The 27,872-nt window shown below is 45.7% G+C and overlaps 1 protein-coding gene across 7 annotated transcripts in view; it reads left to right on the top strand.

The window, feature by feature from the left end:
* NTAQ1 (N-terminal glutamine amidase 1) overlaps nt 1-27,872 on the top strand; it is a 130,255-nt gene that overhangs the window by 8,489 nt on the left and 93,894 nt on the right. For 2 of the 7 annotated variants that reach the window (XM_044244998.1, XM_044244996.1), the window contains exons 4-5: nt 2,053-2,201; nt 3,082-3,206. In XM_044244998.1, coding sequence (XP_044100933.1) covers nt 2,053-2,201; nt 3,082-3,206 — 274 coding nt within the window. Of the gene's footprint in view, nt 1-2,052; nt 2,202-3,081; nt 3,207-9,559; nt 10,252-20,770; nt 21,136-23,890; nt 24,100-24,538; nt 25,274-27,872 lie in introns of those variants that run through there. The other 5 variants (XR_006384184.1, XR_006384183.1, XM_044244994.1 and 2 more) reach the window with 5 other exon arrangements.

Raw genomic sequence — 27,872 nt, 5'->3', positions numbered from 1 at the left:
TGTGGTAAACACTAAGCTTATCTCCAGTTTATAAAAGAGGAAGCTCAGGCTGGAAGGGGCGGGGCCGGAGGGGTGGGCCTGAGGGGTGGGCCTGAGGGCCCTCACCTGGAGCCCCTTGCTCTTTGCCGCCGTCCCACTGCCGCAGCGCTTGACAGTTTCCCCCTTTCTGCTCCTCGAGCTCCTGGAGGGTCAGGACTTTCTCATCGTTGCATCTTTATTTCAGTTACACAGTTTCTCACAAACAACAGAGAATGTGCACTTCAAAGCCAGTGCAATAGGAGTAGAGGATGTCAAGCGGAAACAGATTTTGGATAAGGCAGGGACTGGCTGTGGTAGGAAGTGGGAGACTCCTGGAGAGAGAGCCTGCCGCCGGGGATGGCAGTGGGGAGACAGGAGGAAAGCTTGCTGCGGAAGGACAGGACTAGTACGGACACAGCCAGTGGAAGGGGGGCCGCTCTTCCATTATTTATCCGGAGGGTAGCGTGCATTAAGGGGAGTGCAGGGCGTAAGCATCCATTTCTGTGGCTGTTGCTGCCTTATGAAGATAGCATTGGAGCCAGCGCCGCCTCTTTCGGCTTTGATGGCAGAGCATTTCCAGTCTTAATTAATCACCTTCCCCCCATCATAGGGTCGATGAACAATGTCCAAGAAAGTGCTCTGTAAGCCCTGCAGTCCTGGAAATAGAAGGTGGTGGTACTAATGCCACACTCATGTGATTGAGCCTCTCATCTCCCAGTCCTATTCTCTGGGAGGCGCCTTCAGAGCTACCCCCCACCCCCACCCCCGATGGCCCTTCCAGCCGGTAGCTGGTGCTGGGCAGTGCCCAGCGTCGGGGACTCAGTGATGCCTCACAGCTGAGTCGCACAGGAGAAGTTGTCTTCATCTTTCCTCCTTAATGGCTACAGATGGGGGTTGGTGGATTTAACAACAACATTTTAAAGTTCTTTCACGTTCCAAGCAGTCCCCTTGGTTAATACTTTGGAGGATATCCTTGCACAGCATTTCCTCTGTATTCATATGCATGCGTGTGTACTTTGGAATGCACGTGTGTCTTTATACACACATAGCTTTTATTTATTTTTATTTTTATTTTTTTAAACAATTTCTTTCTGTTTTTATTTTATTTTTTTAAAGATTTTATTCGTTTATTTGACAGAGATCACAAATAGGCAGAGAGGCAGGCAGAGAGAGGGGGAACCAGGCTCCTCGCTGAGCAGAGAGCCTGATTCGGGGCTCTATCCCAGGACCCTGAGATCATGACCAGAGCTGAAGGCAGAGGATTAACCCACTGAACCACCCAGGTGCCCCTACACATAGCTTTTAAAAAAATAATATATAGTACACATTTTGCAATTTTTTGCATTTTGTAACATACCCGTTTTTCCATTTTCTACATAAATTTGCCAAATTTTTTTTTTTAAGCACCTGCATTGTGGTTTATTTCTCTTGTGTTGGGCTTTTGGTTGTTTCTGAATTTTCACTATTGTAAACAGTGCTACAGAGATTTTCTTTGTTTATATAGACCTTTTCATGCGTATGGCCCTTTTTTTCTATAGGATGGGTTCCTAGAGATAAAATTGTTAGGCCAAAGAGTATATAGTTAATGTATATGAACAGTTCCACTACTAATTTAAGTGTTCCCTGTCACTGGACATTTAGTCCTTTTTTAGGGCTTTGTGTTTGCTTTGTTTTGTTTTGCTGTTTTAGGAAGGGTTGTACAGGTCTTGTATTCATTGTTTTTTTGTTGTTGTTGTTGGTTTTTTTTAAAAGATTTTATTTATTTATTTGACAGAGAGAGACCACAAGTAGGCAGAGAGGCAGGCAGAGAGAGAGGAGGAAGCAGGCTCCCCGCTGAGCAGAGAGCCGGATGTGGGGCTTGATCCCAGGACCCTGAGACCATGACCTGCGCGGAAGGCAGAGGCTTTAACCCACTGAGCCACCCAGGCATCGCTCTTGTATTCATTGTTAATGATTACATGTGCATTATTACTGTGACGTTGGAATTCACCATCACGAAGTAACATGGTTAACTTCAGCAACTTTTACTTCTAGGATTACCATGTTGTCCTGCTTCATGTTTCAAGTGGAGGACAGAGCTTCATTTATGATCTTGACACTGTGCTGCCATTTCCCTGTCCTTTTGACACTTACGTGGAAGATGCCTTTAAATCTGACGAGGACATTCATCCACAGTTCAGAAGGTGAGGAGATTCAGGATGGATTTACCTTCTTTCTGAAGTTAGACCTTGACAGTTGTATGGAAAGTTTGTGTGAGGATATGTGTATGTGATTTTCTAGGGGATTTTTGGCATTTGTTTTGCAAAGATCGCTTGACTTAGCATCACCATTGAGTTGATATTTGAAAATGATGTGTGCTGTACAGAAGATTCAAAGTGTTTTGAAGTTTTAGAAGTTGTCCAGCATGGGGGGGGTGCCTGGGTGGCTCAGTGGGTTAAGCCTCTGCCTTTGGCTCAGGTCATGATCCCAGGGTCCTGGGATCGAGCCGAGCATTGGGCTCTCTGCTCAGCGGGGAGCCTGCTTCTTCCCCCCCGCTGCCCCCCACCAGACTCTCTGCCTACTTGTGATCTCTGTCAAATAAATAAATAAAATCTTAAAAAAAAAAAAAAAAAACAAATACAGATTTAAAAGTTGTCCAACATATAAAAGGTTGGCATTCTTTAAAAAATGGGTGTGATGAGATCCCAAACATATTCTGAAAGCCATTTTGGGGATTTCTCTCATCCACGTGTGGGTGGATGGGTGGCTGGATGGGGTGTGGCCTTAATGACAAGAAAATTGAGAGGTCTGTGACGGCAGCACCTGAACTAATGTTGCCCTTTATTCCTAATACACAATCAAATAAATAAAGGCCCCTGGACATATTTCTGTGCCTGTGTAGTTTTGGATTTCAGTTGATCCTTTCTCATGGTTTCTTTAACACGTGATAAAACTACATAGATATTCGTGTATTACTGATCGTACAAAAATGGCTGGGTACTTCTGTGTGTGTCATAGATAAAATCGACTGGGAATTTCGCTGTGAAACCTTCCTAATGTATACGAACGTTGCTTTATCTGCAGGAAATTTAGAGTGATCCGTGCAGATTCGTATTTGAAGAACTTCGCTTCTGACCGATCTCACATGAAGGATTCCAGTGGGAACTGGAGGGAACCTCCTCCTTCGTACCCCTGCATTGAAACTGGAGGTGAGCCAGAGGTGCCTTCTCCGGGAGGTTTCTGACCACCGTGCAGATCAGCATTGCCCCTTAACCAAGGACAAAAGTTGTGTGTTATTCTTTGTACGACACTCCCTGAGTTGTAAGAAGGTCAGAGGAGGCACAGATGTGTGTGTTTATTAGGTTCAGGAGTTGAGGCCCAGAGAGCAGGACTGGAAAGTGTATGAGCTCGTGCAGAGGGGAGGTGCTCAGAAGCAGAACCACGAGACTTGCACACCGCCTTGCACCCTGCTAGCGTGTTGGGTGTGCCTACTGCCGGGACACTGGGCTTCAGGAGGTCTGCGTGCTTGGGTCATTTAACAGTGGGGCAAGTAGCATCTTGCCGTGGTGGGGTTTCACGTTAAGGCGAAAGTCCCTAGGCATCCTTGCGTTATGTGAAATGTCATTTTCCTGGCTCTGTGATAAAATCTGCATTAGAAGAAAGTGAGAGCTGGCAGCCACTCATCACATTTGTGTGCTTTTAGGCAGCAGTCCAATTGATAATTTTCTGAGAGTTAAGTAGATAAAGAGTTCTTCGCCCTATTACTATTGTTTGCCATTCATAGGAGCTTGAAACGTTATTGATGTTTGTACATAATTTGCAACATTTGCCATTTCTGGGTGAGGTCATCCCGTCCCAGGGATGAGACCTTCTGTGTGTAGGTTGCTCTCTAAGCTATACAACACACCAGAAAAATAGGACAGTGGCATCCGGAGTTGAGCAAGGGAGAAAGTAAATCTGTTTGGTGTACTTGAACACTGAAAGAGGATTCAAATGGATTTTTGAGGCTCTCTGTGAAAAGCTCTCTCTCATGATTTTAAACATTTATACTGGAATTGCTCTTGGGTCTGCCAACCTGCCTACTAGCCTCAGCGTTAGACTGGGACAGCTCCTAGGTTAGGAGGTGGTATCATAGATCTTCCTTTTAGTCTCAGGCAAGCTGCCGTATACGGTGTGGCCTGGGACAGCGTGCCTTCTGCCACTGCCCACCCCCCCCGGCTTTTCTCTTCAGACTTGAGCCCCCAAGGCAGAGCCTAGCACGTAGCAAGCATTCAGTAAACACCAGCCTGTCAGCTCAGATCCTCTCTGAGTCACTCCTTTGAGTTTTGATGACTACTGCCCAGGAGATGCTATTTTGTGTCGGGCTTTGGTGCCGGCCGCTTTACATAGTAGTTTAATAGAATTTTCCCCACAGCTCAGGCAGGCTTTATTTTTCCACGTTTGGTGGATGCATAAAGTGAGGGCCATGGAGATTACGCCCTTTGCCTCGGGTGCACAGCCAGGCAGGATGAGCGGGCGGCCTGGTGCAGGCGGTTTCTGCCTTGCGTGTGCTTAGTTCATCAGGGACCTCCTGAACTTGAGATTGAAACTGAAAGGAGTCTGCTCTGAAGTGTGGGGCGAACATATGGGTTTCCCACATCCGAATGTGATCACCCTGTAACGTCCTCTCATGTGGTGAACTCAGTACTTCAGATCCTGTGTTTGTCAAAGGATTATGTTTGAAGTTAGGATAAGGGAGAATTACTTTTAGCTAATTAGTAGTGTTTTATTTTAAAAAATGAAGGTTAAAAAAGAAAAAAATGGTTCAAGGAAAATATTGAACCTTAATGCCTGTTTCAGGTACTTTAATAGCACTTCCCTGCGTCCCCCGCACTCTGTGGTGGGATTGACTCTTAGGGCTTGAATTGAGTGTATTTGGTATGTTGACTGTGAGGATTATATGATTAATAATTTTGGTGGCCATATGTCTGCAAGACCACTCTTTCGGTTCAGCATTTAGTGTCTCTCCCTCCCCGCCTCGGGGCCATGGGAAGGAAACTGAAATTTATAATCGTATCACCTTGTCCTGAAGAGTCAGTTCCAGCACGGGTCACTGATGGCTGTTTTCAAAGACATTTCCGAAGTCTTGGGCTGAGCTGTAGAGCACACCGAATTTCCCCCTCTCTTTTCTGAGTCCTTTCCTGCCTTTTGTCTTCATGTACCTCCCATCCTCTTGCTTCCTAATGTATAGCAGTGGTGGTTTATTTGAACCGAGCTGGAGGACCAGTAGTGTTAGGTGAACAGAAACGTTACAGTCCCCCGTGGGCGAGGTTAGAAGAGACAGATATTTATTTATTATACCTTGATCTCTCTAAGATAATTTTTATTTATATTTTGTTTTTAATACATTGATCTTTTTACATGATGAATGACTGCAGATAGTAATCATTTTTTATTTAGTTATGTTAAGTCTTAGAAAAGAAAAAGAGAAAAAGGGGGATGCCTTAGAAAACAAATGCTATATTTCAAAAGTTGAGATTTCTTTTTAAAGGCATTTGTTAAAAATTTTCGGAAACCTGCTGGCCTCTGTGGAGTCTGGCACCTAGCCAGGTCAGCAGGAACTCCCACCCCATCTTTCCTGGTAGGTGCCTGTCTTCCCTTGGTTTCTAGTTAGGTGGGGATCTGGCATTCCCAGCTCTCTGATGACTTCAGTAAAAGTTCTGTGTCTGCTGAGTATCTAGCTTTTGTGTTAGAAGGGTGTTCGCAACTCTGTTTCTAGTTTTCTGCATCCTTTGTGCTTCTGTTCATTTTTGAAAGATACAGTTGTGGGGTCACATGTACTAGTCCTACATGTTTTTCCTTTCATTTGTTTAAAGGCAACTCTCTCTTGTTTTATGCTTGCCTGGGCTCTGATCCTTGTTTTGTTACTATGAGTGTTTTCCCCTCTCAGTATTTTTAAAGGTTTTTTTTTTTTCTTTGTCATTAGTTTTTAGCATTTTGGTTATAATGGACTGTAGCGTAGTTTCCTTTAAGTTTACTCCACTCGAGGTTTGTTAAGATCCCGAGATTGGTGGATTTATAGCGTTCATCCAATTTGAAAACTGTGGCTTTTATTTCCTTGCACATTTTTTCTTTTTCTTTTTTTTTTAATTTTTAAGATTCTTTTTATTTATTTGAGGTGGAATGAGAGTGAGAGAGAGTGAGCACAAGCATGGGGGGAGCGGCAGGCAGAGAGAGAAGCAGACTTCCTGCAAAGCTGGGAGCCCATTGCAGGGTTCGATCCCAGGACTCCGGGATCATGATCTGAGCTGAAGGCAGATGCTTAACCGACTGAGCCACCCAGGCGCCCCTGCTTGCACATTTTTTTTCTGACCACCCACCCTCCTTTAAATTCTTTTTTTAAAAAGATTTTATTTATTTATTTGACAGACAAAGATCACAGTAGGCAGAGAGGCAGGCAGAGAGAGGGGAAGGGAAGCAGGCTCCCTGCTGAGCTCGATCCCAGGACCCTGGGATCATGACCAGAGCCAAAGGCAGAGGCTTTAACCTACTGAGCCACCCAGGCGCCCCCCCCCCTTTTTTTTAATTTAAAAAAAAATTTATTTGACAGAAGAGATCGCAAGTAGGCAGAGAGGCAGGCAGAGAGAGAGAGAGGAGGAAGCAGGCTCCCCACTGAGCAGAGAGCCCTATGTGGGGCTCAATCCCAGGACCCTGGGATCATGACCTGAGCCGAGGGTAGAGGCTTTAACCCACTGAGCCACCCAGGTGCCCCCCTCCTTTAAATTCTTGTTCTTCAGCTACACATGTGTTCGATGGCTTGGTATTATTCCTGTAGGTCAGTGATGTTCTCTTTTTTCTTCAGACTTTTTCTCTACATGCTTCATTTGGAATAATTCCTCTATTTTGGCTCTAAATTCATTACTCTTGTCTTCTGCATTCACGAATTTGTTTTTAATCTCATACAGCACACTTTTTCTTTTCATTTTACATATTTTCTTATGTCTAGATTGATTTAATATCTTTCGTTTCTCTCTCTTTTCATCATGCTCATGTTTTTCTTTACCCCTTTTGAACATATGGGGCATGTTTATAATAGCTTCTCCTTGTCTGCTAGTTCCATTATTTCCGTCATTTTGGTCCACTTCTGTTGATTGATTTCTCCCCTGGTTTTGGGTCATATTTTCCTGTTTCTTTGTGTGAATTCATGCTGTCGGTTGCTGGGTCTTGAGGTCTTTTTTAAAAACAGTGTTGGCATGCAGCTACGATACTGGGAGTCAGCTGGGTCCTTTCCACGCTTGTTTTTAAGCTTTTTTAGCGCTGGTCCAGAGCAGCCTTTCATCTAGTGCTAATTTAGCCCCAGGGCTCTGGTGCCACCCTTCTAAGGACTCTACAAATGCTCTGTGCCTTACAGGTTCTCTCTCCCCAGGCTGGTGAGGACTGTGGAAGTTCTGCCAGTTATTAGATCGATTACATTCTGGTGCTTCTTTCCTGGCCCTGGGAGGTCAGTCCCAGCCAAAGACTTGGGTGTGTGTCTTGGTCAGGGTGGGTGGGGAGTCGTGGGGGGGTGGTCTGCTCTGCACCTCCCTCTCCTGGACCCGCTGCGTCCAGCTGCCCAGGATGTCTGTCTTCTCACTTCAGGGAGACTGCCATGCTGGGTGTGTTCCCCTCTGTGTGCCAGGGTCTGGAAACTGCCCCTGAGGTCCACTGGAGGAATCCCAGGGCTCCCCTTACTTGTTTCTACTTCCTTAGGAATCCCAGGTGTGTGCTGCCTGTTGTCCCACCATCTGGAAAAAGTTGCTATATATATTTGCACGGTTTTCTGTAGGTTTATGGTGGAAGAGTAGTTTCTGTAACAATTTTTTGCTGAATAGAAACAGCAATATGTACATACTTAAACATTTTCTTCAGTGTGGAGAATTTAAATCATATACTGAACTGGACTAAATAGTATGTCAGATTTTCAACAGTTACCGGCTCATGGCCAGTCAGTTCCCATCCACTTGCCTCCTTCTCATATTATTTTGAAGCCAGTCTCAGATACTATGTCATTTCAACTCTAAATGTTTCAGAATGGATCTCTAAAATAAAAGGCTTTCTTTAAAAAGAAAAAAAAAATGACCATTGTACCATTATTTTATCTAAAAAAGTTAACAGTAATTCTTTAAAATCATCATCTAGCTATCTAGCCAGTGTTCACATTCAGTTATAAAGTCATAAAATCATCATTAAAAAAATTTTTTTTTATTATGTATTTATTTATTTGACAAAGAGAGAGGGAGATCACAAATAGGCAGGCAGAGAGAAAGGGGGGGGGGAAGCAGGCTCCCCGCTGAGCAGAGAACCTGATGTGGGGCTCGATCCCAGTATCCTGAGATCATGACCTGAGCCTAAGGCAGAGGCTTAGCACATTGAGCCACCCAGGCGCCCCATTTTTTTTTTTTAAAGATTTTATTTTTAAATGATCTCTACATCCAGAATGGGACTTGAACTCACTACCCTGCGATCAAGAGCTGTATGCTCTACCAACTGAGCCAGCCAGACGCCCCCATATCCTCTTTTTTTATACAGTTTGTTTATTTAAATCAATGTCCTAATGAGATCCCTACATTGTATTTGGTTATGTCTCCGAAGAGTTTTTTTTAAATATATAGATTCCTTGCCCAGCTCTTTTTTTCTTAAAATTTATTTGTTGAAGAAACTGGGTCCCAGAGAAGCAATCTAGATTTTGCTGATTTTATCTCTTTTGTAGCCTCTGAATTTCCTATAATTTGGCAGTTGAATCCAATAAACTGGCAGTTTGATTATTCGTGCATTTTGCAGAGGGCTAACTCACTGAACCACCCAGGCACCCCTTCATTTAAATTTTTGTTTTGAAACAATTTTAGACTTTTGGGGCGCCTGGATGGCTCAGTTGGTTAAGTGTCTGCCTTTGGCTCAGGTCATGATCTCAGGGTCCTGGGATTGAGCCCCGAGTTGGGCCCCCTGCTCGGTGGAGAGCCTGCTTCTCCATCTCTCTCTGACCCTCCTCCCTCCTTATTCATTTTCTCTCTCTCTCTCAAAATAAAATAAAATAAAAATAATTTTAGACTTCTGAAAAATCTGCTTAAACACTTTAGAGCATTCCCATAACCCTTTTATTCTGATTTCGCGAATGTTGAATTTTATATAACCATAATGTAATAACTGAAACTAAGAAAATGATGTACTTGACATGGAAGTATTGGTCTAGTACTGTTGACTTACAGACCTTACCTAAGTTTTGCAAGTTTTCCCACTAATTTCTTTTCTCTGGTTTAGAATCTGCCCCGTGATACTACATTTAGTTGTCCTGTCTTCTCAGTCCCCTGCAGTCTCTGACAGTTTCTTTTTTTTCCTTTCCTTTTACAACTTTTACAGTTTTGAAGAGTACCGGTCAGTTATTTTGTAGCATGTCCCTCAATTTGGGTTTGTGTGATGTTTCTTCATGATTAGATTGAGTTAAGCGTTCAAGAACCTTTCTCCATTTGAATACTTTCCCCTACCTTTGGTCTTCTAGGTTGTTTTATTGTGTTTTCAATGGACATTTCTTTCATGAATTTTTTAGATTCCAAAATGAACCTGAATGATTTTATCAGTATGGATCCCGAGGTAGGATGGGGAGCTGTCTACTCCCTATCTGAATTCGTACATCGATTTGGCAGTCAGAACTACTGAACTTGACATCTGGATGTAGAACCATGGAGAAATTCTAGGACATGATCAGTTCATCCCTTCACTGGGGACAGCAAACACTATGGTATCTTTGGCTTGGAATTATATTTTCCTCTTTTAATTCAGTTGAGTTGAAACATGGGTGAACAAAAAAAAAAATTAAAAAAAATTTTTTTTGGATATGTTAGGTTGAAACTTGATGTAGTGTATATTTGCTAAGATATTCCAACTCTCATTTGTTAAAACATGTGATAACTTATGCCAGTAATTGCTTTTGTTATGATAGATGTGTGGACTCTGTGTCTGTTCTGGATGTTTCATTTCTCCAGCTACACTGTACGCTCCTTGAGGGCAAGGCTGTGGCTCATTGCTCTGTGACTCCCTCCAGTCCTCCAAGGTGCCCATAAAATGTTTGCTGGTGATTGTGCTGCTGCTTGAAGAGGGCTGGTACTGTGAGCTGAATCAGCAATAAGTAGTAGTCTTTTTGGACTATTATGTTCTTAAGAAAAGATTGAAGCTCTCTCAGGCTTGAGTGTTATTTGGTCTATTTATATATGTTTTTAAATAAAATTGATTTAAAAGTAATTTTGTTTTGAAGATTTTGTGTCCCCCTTGATGATCTGAGATACCCAAGAATATCTCACTTGTAGAAGGGAACCATTGCCTTAAAATACATGTATCAATCTTCCTTCTTGAAGATGTTTTAGAAATTGGCTTTCATCATATAATTCCAAATAAAAGATATTTGGCATCAAACCGGCATATACAGCGTTAACTCTCACACGTCTTGACATGATTCTCCTGTAATAAGGAACAGTTTCTGAAAGCAAGGATGTGCAGGCTTTTGATCTTAGATGAGTTTTCCACTTATTGAGAAACTTTCATTTAATGTAGATCCTCTGCCTTGTGCTATGGTGGGATCCCTGCAGTCGTTACTCAAGAATCAGTCAGAGGAAATGTCATGTATCCGTTTGGGTCAGCTGACCAGGAGGATTCTGGGAGAAAGTGAGTGAACCTTTGGTAAGAGGAACACAAACACAACCTCTTAAGTTATTTTATAATTTAGAACTAATTATAGATCTCATACTTGCATATCTTTGTTGGCTTTTAGATGGTCATTTAAAAAGCATGTGGCTAAAATGAGGAAGATAAATTTTGGCAGGCTGTACTACGGAAATGCTTTGTCTTGAGCAGAAAGTTTCAGAGGGACCAAAGGATTGTAATCTGATTTACAAACTGGATTTTTGCAGGGTCTTTTTTTTTTTTTGCCAATTTATGAGCAGGTTTCCAGTCTGGTATTCATAATTGTGTCTAGTACAGATGAATCAGACAGTGCGTGTGTGTGTAAGTTTGAACTTGGCAGCCAACTTGTCTTGAAATTGAAAAACCCTTATATCTTGCCAGTGTAGGGAGTGAGTTTATAGTTTTAAGCCTGTTAAAGTGTCCAGTGGTCACAGTCTGGAATTAGAAGCAAAAGAGGATATTTGTTGTTTCTTTTCTACCTACTACTCCCCTCCTACTGCTCCTTTTGGGAAACCCCTTCTTTGCGTATGTAAAGGCATTTGGCCTAAGCTGGCAGGGGCCTGGAGCCCACCCCTGGACAAGTCTAAGAAAGACCTGTCACAGAGTCCTCTGGATTTACTCTATTGACATTCAAGGATTAAAAAATAAAATCTCTCCATGAGGAATTCCTAACTAGGGACCTGGGAGTTTGGGGCTCGTGGTGGGCATCCCGACTGTCGCAGAAGGGCCTGTGGCAGAATGCAGCCTGGCAGAGCTGAGAGCAGAGCAAAAACCCTGAAGGCATTTGTGAGTTCCGAGATCTTTCTGTCGCTTCAAGCCAGCGGCCACTTTGGAACTTCCCAGTTACATAAACCAGTGGATTCCATTTTCTCTTCAGCTTATGTGACATGGATTGCTGTCAGTTTTAACTGAAAGGTAGGTTCCCTTGTGAGATTTTTCTTTGAAAGTTGTTTATCAGAAACTGTACTTTTGTCTTTCGATGCTTAATTTTTCCCTGAGGTCAGAGTTGCTTCTCTTTACACTCATCATGTATGAGTGAACTGAATAAATACTGATAAATGCTGTCTGTTTGGAAAGAGGAACTTTCAAGAAAAGCAGGGGACTAAAATAGAATTTGTGAGTTGACTAGGAAAATAAGAAGAATGAGGTATTTCTGAGAATCTGACATATGATGGAGGAGGGAAGCAGATTCCACAAGGTAAACCGGCTCCTCAGTCAGAGGAACGGACTCTGATGGGTTTATAAGACTACTAGGGTTTATAAGAAAGATTATGTATTTCATAAGCAGGGTTGGTTAGCAGTGGAAGTAAAGGCGAACTGTTTTGTGTATGTGGTTTTCTGAGCTTATTTTTAATTAATTATTTTATTTATTTATTTATTTTTATTTATTTATTTTTTTAATTTTATTTATTTATTTGAGAGAGAGAGACAGTGAGAGAGAGCATGAGCGAGGAGAAGGTCAGAGAGCGAAGCAGACTCCCCATGGAGCTGGGAGCCCGATGTGGGACTCGATCCCGGGACTCCAGGATCACGCCCTGAGCCGAAGGCAGTCGTCCAACCAACTGAGCCACCCAGGCGTCCCTAATTAATTATTTTAAAAATAGGTGGTGCCTACACATGATACAAATTCAAAATATATAAAAGTATATGGTAAAAAGTCCTCCGTCCTTCCACTTTTTGATTTCTCTGTCCAGAAACAACCTGTCTTCAGTTTCTTTTATGTTCTTCCAGGAATTTTTTTTTAAACATTTATTTATTTGACAGACAGAGATCACAAGTAGGCAGAGAGGCAGGCAGAGAGAGAGGGGAAGAGAAGCAAGCCTCTTGCTGAGCAGAGAGCCCCGATGCAGGGCTCAATCCCAGGACTCTGGGATCATGACCTGAGCCGAAATCAGAGGCTTTTTTTTTTTTTAATTTATTTATTTATTTGACAGAAAGAGAGATCACAAGTAGGCAGAGAGGCAGGCAGAGAGAGAGAGAGGAGGAAGCAGGCTCCCTGCTGAGCAGAGAGCCCGATGCGGGACTTGATCCCAGGACCCTGGGATCACGACCTGAGCCGAAGGCAGTGGCTTAACCCACTGAGCCACCCAGTCGCCCCTCTTCCAGGAATTTTTATGCCCATATTAGCATATAGGTTTTATAGATGAAGTTTGTTTCCCCCTCCCCACACAAGTGCTAACATTCTAAACATTGTTCTGCATTTTTACTTTTCAAAGTTAAAATACTTGAATATTTTCTAATCAGTACATGTTGAACTTCCTCATTCTTGTTAAAGGTTACATTGTATTTTGTGGTGTGCATGGTCCATAACTTCACAGTCCTTTTTAAGTTGTTTTTAGTTTTTTGGTACGACAGAACTGCTTGAAGGAATATTTTTGTCTATGTGTCTTTCTGACAGTTTCCAAGATAAATTTTGAGAGTGTCGACTGCTAGTTGTCCCGCCGAGTGCGTGCTTTTTTCTTTCCCTAAAGAAGGAAATAGCAAATGTTTTCTGTAAAGGGCTAGATAGTAAATGCTTTGGGCTTTGCATGCCATAAGGTCTTTGCTATAACTGCTCAACTCTGCATGAATGTATGGCTGTGCTCCAGTAAAACTTGGCTTATCAAATCCGGGGACTTGAGGATTTGACTTTGGGCTACAATTTGCTGTCCCTTGTTCTAGAGTAAGAGCTGTAGCTGGCATGTGGCTGTTGGGCCAGGGACTACAGTTCCCAGCCTCCTTTGCAGTGAGGTGTGGCCATGTGACAGGTTCTCCCCATTGGAATATAAGGGGCTGATGGTGAAACACTGCCTACCCTGTCCTTTACACCTTTTCCCCCTTGCCTACTGATGAACCGCTGGGGACTAGAATGACCTCGGAAGCTGCCGGTTGAAGATAGCAGAGCCACCATCAGCCTGGACCCCCGAATGACCCTAAGGAGCCGTCTTACACCTACTTAAAAAGTATGATGTGGAACTGATCCTCAAAGACAAAACCTGTATATTTCTTTGGAAGTCACAGAATTATTGGGTGAGTCCTGATCTAGCAGTTTAGCCCTCCCTAAAGATTACCGTGGCCATTCAGGCCCTTGTGACAGCGGTTTTTTTTTTTTTTTTCCCCCCCAAGATTGTATTTATTTATTTTACAGAGAGAGAGAGAGAGAGATCACAAGTAAGCAGAGAGGCAGGCAGAGAGAGGCGAAAGCAGGCTCCCTGCTGAGCAGAGAGCCCAATGTGGGGCTCGATCCCAGGACCTTGAGATCATGACCTGACATGAAGGCAGACTTAACCCACTGAGCCACCCAGGTGCCGTGACAGGGTATGTTTTTGACTGGGTCACAAATTGTGATGTTCCTTGTGGAGTCAGTGCCTCTTTGTGCTTGTGCAAGCCAGCCCCTCGGTGTCCTGCAGTGTTGGTAGAATTACTGCCCTTCGCAGAATATTTAGGAATACTGAAAAACAGATGCCCATGAGTACTTCTTGCTTTACGTGAGGTTAGGAGCCTTGTGGGAAAGATGCCAAATGAGCCCTGTTTCCATTTACGGTTCAGACATGCTCACGCCTGTCAGGTGGCCTAGAAGTCCTGAAAGCAGTCCTCGCTAGAGGAGAGGAAAACAGGTTCCTGAACGAAGAATGACACCTGAGCTGGGGAGACATGTGGCCAAGTGACTCAGACTGAACGATGACCGGAGGGTAGAGGGACCATGGGTGGCAGTTACAGTGTGAGGTGTGCCTCCTTGTTGCTCCCCCTTCATGGTCACTCTGACCCTAACTCCTCCACCTTCAAGAAAGCCCTGTCTTCTGGGAATGAAAGGAGGGGACTGTCCGTTGGCCCACTCCGTGGGTCTGTGGGAACCTTGGAGGGAGCTGGTCGTGGGCAGGAGGAGGAGATCAGCATTCTGACAAAGGTTGGCGTTTCGGTGGTTGAGTGGTTGGCTCAGAGCCGAGGAGCAGGAACATGACGAAGCCTGAAGGCTGTGGCTCTGATTCTGGACCCGTTTCATCACGACCTTGAAGTAGAAAATTGCCTTACATGGGACTTGCAAGCTGGTGGCAGCTTGTGTATACTCAGCTTATAATAGTGAGCGACCCTGATGCTTCGCAGAAACTTTAGGTGGAGAATGCTTTCCTAAAACGTTGGGCTTGGTGAAGGTGTGCTTAATAAAAAACTGGGGTTACTAAAAATGTAATAGGTTTGTACTTACTAGTGGTTGGAAGCCTGGGACATACCAGAAATATACCATTAAGGGAAGAGGAAGTCATACTCATTTGCCTTGAATCAATTTTGGAGAACAGAGGTAGAAGTTACAAGGAGATAATTTTCCTACGTCTGCCTCTCCCTCCTTTTCTCCATCTTCCCTTCCTCCATCCACCCATCCCTCCATCAACCCCATACCTACCACTTGCAAACTTAGGTCACAGTGAGCAAGGCAGAACTGTCCAAAAGAAGATAGATGCAGAGTGCTCAGGGTCAAGGGCCAGTGGGCTGCCACAGCACTCTCAGTAGCAAGTAAGCAGAAAGCTAGCCTTTGCAGAGTCTGTGCTACAGAAATCTTTTGGTTAAAAACTTGGTCCCTTAAAGATTACACTTTGTTTTTATAAATTTTTTATTTTTTATTTACATATAATGTATTATTAGCCCTAAGGGTACAGGTCTGTGAATCACCAGGTTTACAGACTTCGTAGCACATACTGTCCCCAATGTCCATAACCACCCCACCTCCCCCCGGCAACCCTCAGTTTGTTTTGTGAGATTAAGAGTCTTTTATGGTTTGTCTCCCTCCCGATCCCATCTTGTTTCATTTATTTCTTTCCTACCTCCCAAACCCCTCATGTTGCCTCTCAACTTCCTCATATCAGGGAGATCATATGATAATTGTCTTTCTCTGATTGACTTATTTCGCTAAGCGTAATACCCTCTAGTTCCATCCATGTCGTTGCAAATGGCAAGATTTCATTCCTTTTGATGGCTGCATAGTATTCCATTGTGTATATATACCACATCTTCTTTATCCATTCATCTGTTGATGGACATCTAGGTTCTTTCCATAGTTTGGCTATTGTGGACATTGCTGCTATAAACATTTGGGTGCATGTGCCCCTTCGGATCGCTACGTTTGTATGTTTAGAGTAAATACCCAGTAGTGCAATTGCTGGGTTGTAGGGTAGCTCTATTTTCAACTTTTTGAGGACCCTCCATGCTGTTTTCCAGAATGGCTACACCAGCTTGCCTTCCCACCAGCAGTGTAGGAGGGTTCCCCTTTCTCCGCATCCTCGCCAGCTAAAAGATTACACTTTGAACAAACAAGTGAGCCCAACTGAAGAACTGTCCTGTCAGTACTTAAAAGGGCCTTGGAGGAAGGAAGTGACTGTTGTAGCACAGAAGGTGTAGAACCAGAAAATGTGGAAATACGTGAAGATCCCTAGGACCAGGAAGGAAAGTCCAGCCCGAGCCAGAATTACTCACTTAGCTCTCCTGTTGAGGGCTGACCGGCAGCTCTCTGGTGCGAGAGACTCGTTGCAGACGTGCTGGAGAGAGACTTGCTGGACACTCGCTCTGGGACCTGCTGCCTCTGTGTGTTGGGCACATGTGTACCTGCTGAGTAGAGAGAACACATTCTGGAGATTAGTGACAGTCTCTGCAAGCAAGTCCTTCTGGCTCCTTCCCAGAACACTGAGGTAATGAGGCTGTCCGGTTATAACGCAGCGAGTATCCGGGCCGAGTGCTGGAGCAAGTACAGTCTAGCATCTGACACTCAGTGGGGACAAGGGGCTATGTCGCCCCCCGTAAGACAGTCTCTTACGCGTGAGGCGCACTGTGGCTGCTTAGTAAATATTTGCCGAGGGAACAAACGTATGTTTATGAGGATCTTTCCATGCATTTCTGTTAGCGGTGTTGTTATAAAATCAATGACATGGTGTGTGGTTGTAGCCCTAAGGCAGCTGTCGCCAGCTGATGAGATTGAATTTGGTTGTGGGACACAACCGACACGACCGGAGTCATTTTGCTCTGGGAGGACTTCTCTCCGGGTCTTCTTCTGCCCTTTGTCTCACTGGGCTCCCTCCCAGTCTTGCTGACACATGCTGTGTCAGTTCCGACAGCGTTCACAAGTATCTCCAGCTAGTTAGAACATTCTTTCAGGAGATCTACTCCGTGTGTGCCATGGCTGAAGACCCAGAGGGAGGGGACAATATCCCTGTATTTCCACAGGGTAAGTTTGGGGTGCTATGGTCTGAATGCTTCAGTCCCTCTCCCTGTCCCAAATCCAGATGTTGAAATCCTACCCCACAGGGTGATGGTATTAGGAGGTGGGGCCTTTGGCAGGGGATTAGTTCTTTTTTTTTTTAAGATTTTATGTATTTATTTGACAGAGAGAAATCACAAGTAGATGGAGAGGCAGGCAGAGAGAGAGAGAGAGGGAAGCAGGCTCCCCGCTGAGCAGAGAGCCCGACGCGGGACTCGATCCCAGGACCCTGAGATCATGACCTGAGCCGAAGGCAGCGGCTTAACCCACTGAGCCACCCAGGCACCCCGTCAGGGGATTAGTTCTTGAGGGTGGAACCCTTGTGTCTGGGGTTAGCACTGTCAGGAAAGAGACCCTGTCACCCCAACCCCTTCCCATGTGAGGACGCAACGGTAAGTGTGCAGCCCACAACCTCACTGCCCTGCGGGCGCCCTGCCTGGACTTCCAGCATCGAGAACCGTGAGCAGTAACTTCCAGTTGTTTGGAAGCCACCCAGTCTGTGGCGTTTTGTTAGGGCGTCCTAAAAGGATCGAGACCAGAATTCCTAACCTGCAGTGCCAGCACACACTGTGTGTGGCGATAGAAGCACATGTTTCTGGAGAGAGGACCCGTAGCTTGTATTATCTGTTTATTCATTTAAAAATATTTTTACTTACGTAGGGGCTACTCTGTGCCAGCTCCAGGTTAGATGCTGGTAACTGAAACCAGAGTAGCATGTGTCCTTCTGTTGGTTACGGGTTGACGGTAGGGACCACTGTCCATCAAAGAATCATCCAAATGACCACACAATGGCAGCTGTGCCCCGTGCTATTAAGGAGAGATAATAGCTACATAAGGTGGGAGAAGTAATCTGGTTAAAGGGGTGGGGAGGCTTCCTGGAGGAGGTGTCCCATCCATCCAACAGATAGCTCCTATTCAGTGCCAAGCAGTGTTCCTGCCCTGGTGACTGAGCAGCGGAGAAAAAGCCCATGTGCTCATAGAGCCTACATTCTGGTGGAGAGGACAGACCGTGAACATGTATGGCGTGTGAAAAGATGGTGGCCATTTATTGAGTTGGGGAAAGATTGTGGGGGATCCTTTTGGGAGAGGAAGATCAGGAGTTTCATTTTGGATGTTAAACCTGAGATGCCAGTTGGATGTCTTTGAAGAGATGTCAGATAGGAGTTGGGTAGAGGAGTCTGGGATTCGGGGATGAGGTTCAGGGTGCAAATGTACAATTGGGACGCTTGGGTAATACTTGAAGGCACAGGACTCTAGGAGATCGTGGAGATGCTGGGTGTAGATGGGGAAGATGTCTGGGGACCTAGTCTTGGGGACTTTTACATTTAGGGGTCTGGAGAGGAGAAGGTGCCAGAAAGGGACAGAGAGGATGAGCTGGGGTGGGACTGGGAGTTAGAGGATAAGGAGAAAACCAGGGAAGCCCAGGGGAGAAGTGATTTCGGAGAGACAGGGATCAGATCAGATGTCATTGGTCAGTGGAGTCAGCTGAAGACCGAGGTGACTGTTGGCTTTGGCAACATGGAGCTTCTTCAGAGCAATTTCAGTGGAGCGGTGGGGATGGAAGTGGTTGGGTGGCTTCAGGAGGGAACGGGAGGAAGGAGGCAGAGTACTTGGTAAATGGAGCAGAGAAATGGGCCAGTGCTGAGGGGGAAGGGGTCAGGGAGAGACTGCTGTGTCTCCAGCCTTCATGCAATTTTTCCTTTATGAACAGATTAACCATTTCTGCCCCTGCAAAGAGAGCTCTGATGATACCAGAGACCTGTCCTCCAGGCCTGCTGCCCGCGCACACGGGGCTGACACCACTCAGCTCTCGCTCTGGCGGGGGTTATTCCCTATGACTAGATCAGTCCCACGGTTCCCTTCTCTTTTCTTCTCTTCTTCCTTCCTTTCAGGGTTTTATTTGAGAGCCATAGAGAGAGAGCAAGAGCAGCGGTGAGGGACAGAGGGAGAAGCAGACACCCTGCTGAGCAGGTCCCGCCTAATGCGGGACTTGATCCCAGGACTCTGAGATCATGATCTGAGCTGAAGGCAGACGCTTAACCCACTGAGCCACCCAGGCGCCCCAACAATGTCTTTCTTGAGCATCAACGGGGAGGAAAGAGTGCTGGATGGCCTGCCGGGATATTTCATCCTTGGGCACTAGCCCTATAGGACGCCCTGCTTTTTTTCTGTCTCCTCCCCACCTTGCAGTCTGTATCTCCATGAAGCAGCCAGAGCGGTCTTTAAAAATACAGACCAGAGCACCTCACTCCCCTGCTCTAAAAACAACCACAAACCACCACTACTCCTACGCTATGGTGGCTTCAACATGAACTTAAGACAAAACCCACTGTCTTTTCGGAGACCCTTGAGGCCCCGTGTGGTCTGGACTGTGGCCGCACCTGAGGCTACAGCTCCAGGAGTCCCTGTGCGCTCCCCGTCCTGGCACCCCCACGAAGATTCTGTTGTGAACCAGGCCAAGTGCATTCCTTCTGGAGGGACCTCGCATGCTCCTTGCTCTGATTTGCCCCTTCTTTTCTGTGTCTTCTCTGGGCCCAGCACTCCCTGACATTTAGGTCGTAGCTCCAAGTCCACAAATCCAAGCTGCCAGACCAGGCAGGGGCACGTCACTTCATCGCTTCTTTCCTTCATAGCACTTGTCACTAATGGAAACGAGCTTGTGTTTCTGTTTATTTACGAGCCCGTTTGCTGTGTCCCTCCACCAGGCGGCGGGGGTGGCCCCGCCTTACTCAGGCCAGCGGCCTCCGTCTGGCCCTGTAGGTGCTCTGCAAGCATTCCTCGACTGTTTCACCAAGGATCGAGCCTCCCAGCCACTGGATCTCTGGGTAATGCCAGGGAAATGTTGCTCGGTTCTTGCCCATTGGATTCCTCCCTCCAACTAGGTTCTGTTCCTTTCCGGATCACACTGTCCTCGGCCATGCAGCCTCCTCTGACAGCCTCTGGCCTCCATTCTTTCACTTCTCCGTCTGGAGGACACATCACAGGTGGCTTCTGCAGGTGGCCAAGATCTCACGATGTGGTTTATTAGTGTCCCCCACACTCTCACTGGGCTCCTCACCCTACAAACGTACCCGGATAACACCTTGTCCCGTGTCTGATTGTGACAGCAGGGCTCACGGGATGTCCCCCTTTCCTCTGAGCTGACCACGCAGCCTGGCACCGGAACAGACCATCTCTTTCACCCTCCCAGCCACGGAGAGTGTGGCTTTGGCCGTGAGCTACAGCAGGCATCTGCTGGGCCCAGGCTTTTAATAACATCCATTTGTTATCAAGTGAGCAGTCAGAGCTGAATTTCGCTTCGTGTCAACAGGCTGGCTTTCCTGAGGTTTCCATGGGGACCCGGAGTTTGAGAGCAATTTCTGGGAAGAACGTTGGAAAGAAATTGAGAGGCAAAATGTTAATCCAGTCACAATGTTCTGGCACACACCGTTTCTAGAATCATGGGTGATGGATGCGTCACTTCCCACTCAAGGCCCGAAGGGTTTAGCGCTGTTGTGATCTCCAAGTCCAGGTGTAGAGGAGGCCTAGTTCCTGCACTCAGAATACCAGAAAAATCAGGTTGCAGTCCGTGGTCCCCATTACACGTGGGCTTTTTGCTCACCACATGCTGTGTTATCTTGGGGGAAATTGCTTAACCTCTCTGGGCCTTGGTTGCTTCACTTAAGGTTATTTTGAGATTGTGTGTGTGTGTATGTGTGTGTGTGTGTGTGTGTGTGTGTGTGTATGTAAGAGAGAAGCTTTCATACTCTGAAAGGTAAAGTGTTTTAAATTGCTAACACTCATTTCTTGCGTACTGTGTGCCGTATCTTTCTTTAAATGTCATTTTAAAGTGATCCCTTTGCTTTCCCATCCTTTTAGTTCTGTCCCTCAGATGACTTTGTCCCCCATTGGACTTGGACTTCTAGGCATCTTGGGAACTTAAAAACAAATCAGTTTGGACCCACCTCTATGGAAGGTAACCTGGATATTCATCTTTAAAAATGACTTATAAAAACACTCTTTGATGTAGTAGTTATTTTCCACGTAGGAATTTGTCTTCTGGATTTACTGCTCATATGTAAGAAACAGATGAACAAGTTATTCACTGTAGCATGGGGGTAACCACACGAGATTGGAAACCACCTATGGGCCTGTTCCCTGGGGCCCGATAGGATGAACTGTAACCCACCAGGAGAGGAAATAGTATGAATCTGTGAAAATAAATGAGCAAGGTTGCTCCTTAAGCTGAGTGGTGACGTTTTTATTCTTTTGTGCTAACTTACATTATATTCTTCTGTATCAGTTAGAGATTTAGTAAAGTTTAAAAAGCAAGGGAAACTGGGTGTATTAAAAGAGAAAAATACTTATGTGTTTGCTCGTATTCGGACAGAACATCTAAAAGAACATCCAGTATCCAACAGAAACTGGTAATTTTGGTGGCCTCTGGAGACAAGAACCAGGTGGCTGGGGTTGGGAAGGGAGGGAAACTTCACTGTATACCCTTTTCTGTTTTTTAAGAGTTGTGATCTCTGTGAATATATTACTTGTTAGAAAGAGATTTAAGGGACACCTGGGGGGCTCAGCTGGTTAAGCAGCTGCCTTTGTCTCAGGTCGTGATCCCAGCGTCCTAGGATCGAGTCCCATGTCAGGCTCCTTGCTCAGCAGGGAGTCTGCTTCTCCCTCTGCCTCTGCCTGCCTCTCCGTTTGCCTGTGCTCACTCTCTCTGACAAATACATAAATAAAATCTTAAAAAAAAAAAACTTATAAAAAATAGATTTAAAATTATAAAAACAAACCACACTTTCTCACTTACACATTTACCCACATAACTTTCTTTTTTTAAACACACACACAACTTTTAACAGGTCAGCTTCAGGTGTGCTCTGTTGTGACAGTCGCAACAGCGACCAGTCAAGGTGTATGAGGCACACTTCACAGGACTTGGAGGTGATGTTTTCATGATGAGAGCCTGAGGACTAAGGAAACACTCCCCACCTGTTTTTCCATTGTATGCTCTTGGCCTCGTGTTCAGTAGCTCTGATGGGTGGTTTTGCTGCAGGGAATGAAGGAGCAGCAGGGGAGCCATTTGCATGCTGGTGAAGGACCGGTGTCTGGGCCATAGGGTCTGGAGCTAGAGCTGCGCTTTGTGTGCAGAAAGGCTCAGGAGGCCCATGAACTTGTGCAAAGAAATTAACCCTTCTCAGTAGATTCCTCTTGTAAGAATCGTAACACCTCGAGGGAACCCATAACGATAGCTCACATTCACTGGCTACTCATTTTGTACCCGGCGTTGCTTAAAGCTACTTTCTGTATATAAAATTACTCTCCCTGCAACAGCCCGATGAGGTAGGAATTAGTATTATCCCCAGTTTTCAGATGAGGAAACAAGCATGGGCACCTTACCCAAAGGAGCACAGTTAATACATAGAGGAACGTAATTCGAACCTGGGTCTGGCTCAAGAATTACTACTACCTCACAAAATGAAGGTGCAGGCACGTTGGAATAAACCCAAAGGCAACATTAGGGCATGGTTCTCCGAGAAGCAGGGTGGATTCTAGAAGAAGACCTGTGGAAGGAACGGGGTAGCCTGTCTCAAACCACAGGATGAGATTTAGGGCTTCGTCTTGGAGAAAAGGGGCCATGGTGGCAAGCTCTTGAACAGCGGAGGGCTGTGGGGAGACTAGCACTTTGCAGAGTGTTCTTTGACTGGGGTCGTTGGCAGGATGGCGTTGGCAGAGGTGGGAGGGGGGAGACTGGTTGAGGGGAAGGGCCTCCACATGCAAACGGATGGGGTCAGGACTGGGGAGGGTGCCGTGGACCTGGAAAGATGGATCTGGGCGATTTCTCCCCAAGGATTTGGTAGTGTTTGTACTAGTTGAAGGCTGAAAAGGAAGCAAGTAGAGGATAACAGGGTCAGTGTACTCTGTCCTGTAGGGATGGGTCTTTTTTTATTTTTCTTAAAGATTTTATTTATTTATTTGACAGAGATTACAAGTAGGCAGAGAGGCAGGCTTGGGGAGGGGGGAAGCAGGCTCCCCGCTGAGCAGAGAGCCTGATGTGGGGCTCGATCCCAGGACCCTGTGATTATGACCTGAGCTGAAGGCAGAGGCTTAACCCACCAAGCCACCCAGGCACCCAGGGACGGGTCCTTGAGGCAGTATTTCATCCTGCTGTACATTCTGGTGCGTTTCCTGCTTCCGCCGACTACTCTGCTCCGGGCCTTCGTGCTCTATCACTTGTCTGCCAAAACAGTTCTCCCAGAGGACACAGCAGATACTGTCAATCCCCACCTCCCCTATAGTTCCCACCTCCCCTTCCTCTTCCTTACCTAAGTGAAGCACCTGTGTGTCCGTGGGAGTCTTTCCCTTGTTCTAACGTGCTTGGCTGGACGTGTGGCAGAGTGAATCCGCCCCAGAGCTGCCTTCAGCAGCTGACGCTCAGGAACTGGAGGGGGAATGCTTCAGCTTTCCTGTTCCTCAGAGGGTATAACTCTTGAGGGAGGAGCTTCAGGTTTCCTGGGGTCCCAAGCAGGGTTGGTCCCCAGCTGCCCATGGGGTGCACCTGCTTTGCACCTGCTCAGTAACTCACTTTCTTGCCTCTCCTAACGCACCCCCTTACTCCTTGCTGCTGCTTCCCCGGACCCCCTCTCAGGTAAACTACCTATACATACCCCAGTCCCTGTCTCAAGGTCGACTTTGGGAGAACCCAACCTAAGGCAGTTTACAGATGATACTATCTAGGCCCGGAGAGGTGATTTCACTTGTTCAAGCTTACAAATCCAGTCTGTAGCAAATCTAGGATTTTAATCCAGGTCTCCTGAGTCCATTGGATTCCTGATGTTTTCTGCTAGACCATAGTATCTGTTATGATGCCTCCCCGGGACTTTTTACATGTATGGTTTTCCTGCAAGAGTCTAACTCGAATATAAACTCATAAAAGGCAGGAACAATGGTCTTAATAATTTTGTACCCAAGACCAGTAAGAACTGTGTCTTTCAGAGAATAGATGCTCCATGAGGATTTGTTGAAAGAAGACATAGAGTGAGAGGAAGAGGGCGGAAGGAGGAAGAGTGGGCAGTTGGGTGCATGACCTTGGGGAGCAAGAAAGTGATTCTTCAGGCATCTTGACATGGGACATGAGAGTGACTTGCCTTGGAGGAAGCCACGATGAAAGCGTCAAAGACAGAAGTCCCAGAGGAGGCATAATGGTGAGCAGAAAAATCAGCGGAGAACTTAAAATGTCCATTTTCTTGGAAATCACTTACGAGGAAAGATCACTAGCGAAATCGTCTTTTTGAGTGCATGTATCCCTGAAAGGGAGTTTTAAAAAAATTGTTTCTTGTTTTCAGTATAATATTAGTAAGCATAGCTTTATAGGCAAAAAAATTGGATGGATTCTCACCAAAGATTAAAGTCTACAAATCAAATTTTTTTTCAAACTATGCCCTACAAGACAGGACTTCCAAGGAAGTCTCTTGGAAGCTTCCTCAGGAAGAGGTTAATAGATCATAACAATGATTAGTAAATACTGGATCTAACTCTGAACTGGTGGGCCACGCCCTAGACTATGTCTTGGTCTGCATTATCTCACTTAGTCCTCCCAGTTACCCTTTGGTAGTAAGTGCTTTTATCATCCTTTCTTCACAGACCAGGAAGCTGATGCTCACAGAGGTCACTCAGCGAGCGAGTGGACAAAGTAGGATTCATTCTCAGGACTATTGGAGTCTAGAGCCCGTGCCCTTCACAGACAAGACTATAGGTACCCTCCTACCCACCCCTTTGCTGACTATGCCTTCCCTCCACCAGGACTGAAACTCCAATTTTGACACCCTGGAGAGCAAACCGGGGCCCAGGAACTACACTGTTGGTTGCAGGTCGGGAGAGAGGAGACTAAAATGTGCCATCTTTTGACTGCCTTCTCTAATTCTTAGGGTCTTGCTTCCCCCGGCACAGAGGAGGCTTAAAGTGCGTTTTAATGAATGCATTCTGCTCTCTTGGTACACAAGGGGGAGCATTTAGCACAGGAATGGGAATAAGATCATAATTGTTTTCTGAACCCTTTGAAAGCAAGTTGCAGATATCAGGAGACTGCCTATAAATACTACGGCAGGATTTCCGAAGAACAAAGTCATTTTTCTGTATAATCACAATGTTATTTTCATGTCTAGGAGATTTAACATTGAGGCAATGATATTATATAATACCCATTCTATATTCAAATTTTTCTAAATATTCCCAAGATGGCCTTTTGTGCTTCCCCCACCTCCCAGTCCCGAATTAACATTGTATTCTCTCAATATTAGAACATGGTCATTTTTTCAGAATATTTTGCTACAACATGTTCACAATTTTTACTGGCTATTTAATATTTCATGGAGCTGATTTGCCATGATTTATTAATAAATATCTCTTTGGTTATTCCTGTGGTGTTAACTGGGGCTTTTCCTTTTTCACTTTGACTTAGGCACCTGCTCGATAGTTATCAGATCCCACAGTAAGAGTGAGGCTGACCATCATACATGGAGTTCACCAAGTGTTAAAGGTCAGGTTCCCCAGGAAAGACTCTGTGATGGAGATTCGTGCATAGGAGGTTCACAGGGCAGTGCTTGGGGATCAACACCTGTGGGGGAATAGAAGAAGCAGGACTGGGCAGAGTCAGGGCAAAGGCCTCAGCTGCCCTTCCACTAGCTCCGAAGCTGAGATGGTCTTGCAGAGGTGTTCCCTGCTGAAGCAAGGAGGCCAGCTCTTTAAGCCTCTATGTGGACCAGTCTTTGAGTACAGATCACCCCTCGGGAGGGGACATGACCTTGGGTGAGATAGCTGTCTTCAACTTAGGGCTGTTTTCAGAGAGACTTGGGGTGGGAATAAGGGCCTCACTCCTGAGAGGAGGTCTGGGCAGAGATGAGAGCATCCAGTCTAGGGGAATTCTCACGAAGCTGTGGGCCAAGTCCTTGACTGCTGCAGCCAGACTGAATATGCAAGCAGTCAGCTTAGTGAGGGGGCATGTGTGCTGGGACTCTTTCCTAACTCCCCAGGGGCAAGGCCTTCTTCGAAAGTCTATGATGGGGGCTTCCTTAGAACCACATAGAGCTTGAAATGTGTTTTCTACAGTTGAGGACAAGGCGAACCCAGAGGGCAAGGTTTGGTCCTGCCCTCCCAGGCTCTGTTGGGGCAAAGCATGAGAGAGTATTTCCTGGGGCTCAAAGATGGGCCCCCTGGGAAGAGAAAACTGGGCCAGAGCCATTTAAAAGAAATTATTTAAGATTCATAAGTTGCAAAAATAGAGTTCCCATGTGCCCTTCACCCTGCTTTCCCCAGTGATACCATCTTACGTAACCATAGTACATTTTCAAAACTAGTGAACTGACGTTGACATTGATATGATACTGTGAACTAAGTTACAGACTTTATTTGGGTTTCATTAATGTTTACATGTGCTTGCGTGTGCGTTACTATGTAATTTTATCACATGTATAGATTTGTGGATTTGTGAACTCATCATTGCAATCCGGGTGCATAATGGCTCCATTACTATGAAGAAACTCCCTAATGCTATAGCCACCCAACCCCCCGACCCCCGGCCTGCAACTCCTGATCTATTACTCACCATCGCTGTAATCTTACCATTTCAAGGGTGTTATATGATGCCATCGGGCACTATGTAGCTTTTTGAGATTGGCTTTTTCCACTGGGCATAACATCCTTGAGTTCCATCCTCGTTGTGGCACGAATCAGTAGTTCATTCTCTTTTGTGTCTTGGTAGTATGCCCTTGAATACCCGCACACAGTTTCTTTATCCATCATTTAATGGAGTCTCTGAGTCCCGGCCGGGAGGACCCCGTGGGAGGGTGAGGACGTCCCAACGATGAAGTCCAAGTGGAGAGGAGTGCCAGGGACCAGGGCAGAGGAGGCAGTGGCCGCTGGGATGGACTGCTTCTCCCTTGTTCTGAGAACTCAAATTAGCGGGGTCCCCAGGGATGGGGCTCTCCACAGATCCCATGAGCAGTGCCACAAGTGTGAGAGCTGCAAAGCCCACAGAGCACAGAGTCCGCTCACAACACCCCCATCACAAACCAGCTGGGGTATTTGCAGACATAACCACTTTGCCTTCCACCCATTTCGAAGAGGCATTCAAAACAGCAGCAGCCAGTGAGTGGGGGAGGAGATGTGAAGGGGTGCGGGGAGAGAGAAGCTGACTGCATACGAGCCCCCACTTTCCCGCTCTGCTCTCACTGAACCGGATGGCTCTAGCTGAAAAGTGGGAGAATCTTTGGAATGAAACCGGAATTGTTGCTTAATACAATGCACGTCATGACACATCGAATTACTCTATGAAGACCACGTCTGTGACTTGATGTGACCATTAGAGTGTCAATACAGGAACGTGATCAGAGCAGGCAGGATCCTGTGATAATTCTCCTCTGGAATCAAGACAACCTCCTTTCTTCTTCCTGCTACTCCCCTGCCTCCCACACTGAATACATTTGAAAGGGATGGTGGGAGAAAAATGACAGTGTGTTTTGATAATGTCCGCACAGTGGTACAGAAATAACTTGGAAATAAACATCTATACATAAGCCTTTTTTTTTTCCTCTTTTATACTGTAATTTCTTTAGAGCAAATTCCTGGCAATGGGGTTAATAGGTTGAAGGCAAGGATATTTTTACGGTTTTCAAAACATATTGCCAAATTGCTTTTCTTTTCTTTTTTTAAGATTTTATTTATTTATCTGAGAGAGGGAGGGAGATGTTGTGAGCACAAGCGGGGACAAGGGACAGAGGGAGAGGGAGAAGCAGGCTCCCAGATGATCAGAGGGCCAGAAGTGGGGCTCAATCCCAGGACCCTGAGATCATGACCTGAGCTGAAGGCAGACAGTTAACCGACTGAGCCACCCGGGCACCTGGCCAACTTGCTTTTCTCAAGGTTCATACCAATTTATATTCCCACCAGATACTGTATGAAACTTTTATCATATATTCAG

This window comes from Neovison vison, chromosome 4 (genome assembly GCF_020171115.1).
Source record: "Neovison vison isolate M4711 chromosome 4, ASM_NN_V1, whole genome shotgun sequence".
Classification (NCBI taxonomy): Eukaryota; Metazoa; Chordata; class Mammalia; order Carnivora; family Mustelidae; genus Neogale; species Neogale vison.
The sequence above is the reverse complement of the archived record's forward strand: the minus strand, read 5'-3'. Positions and strand labels throughout refer to the sequence as shown.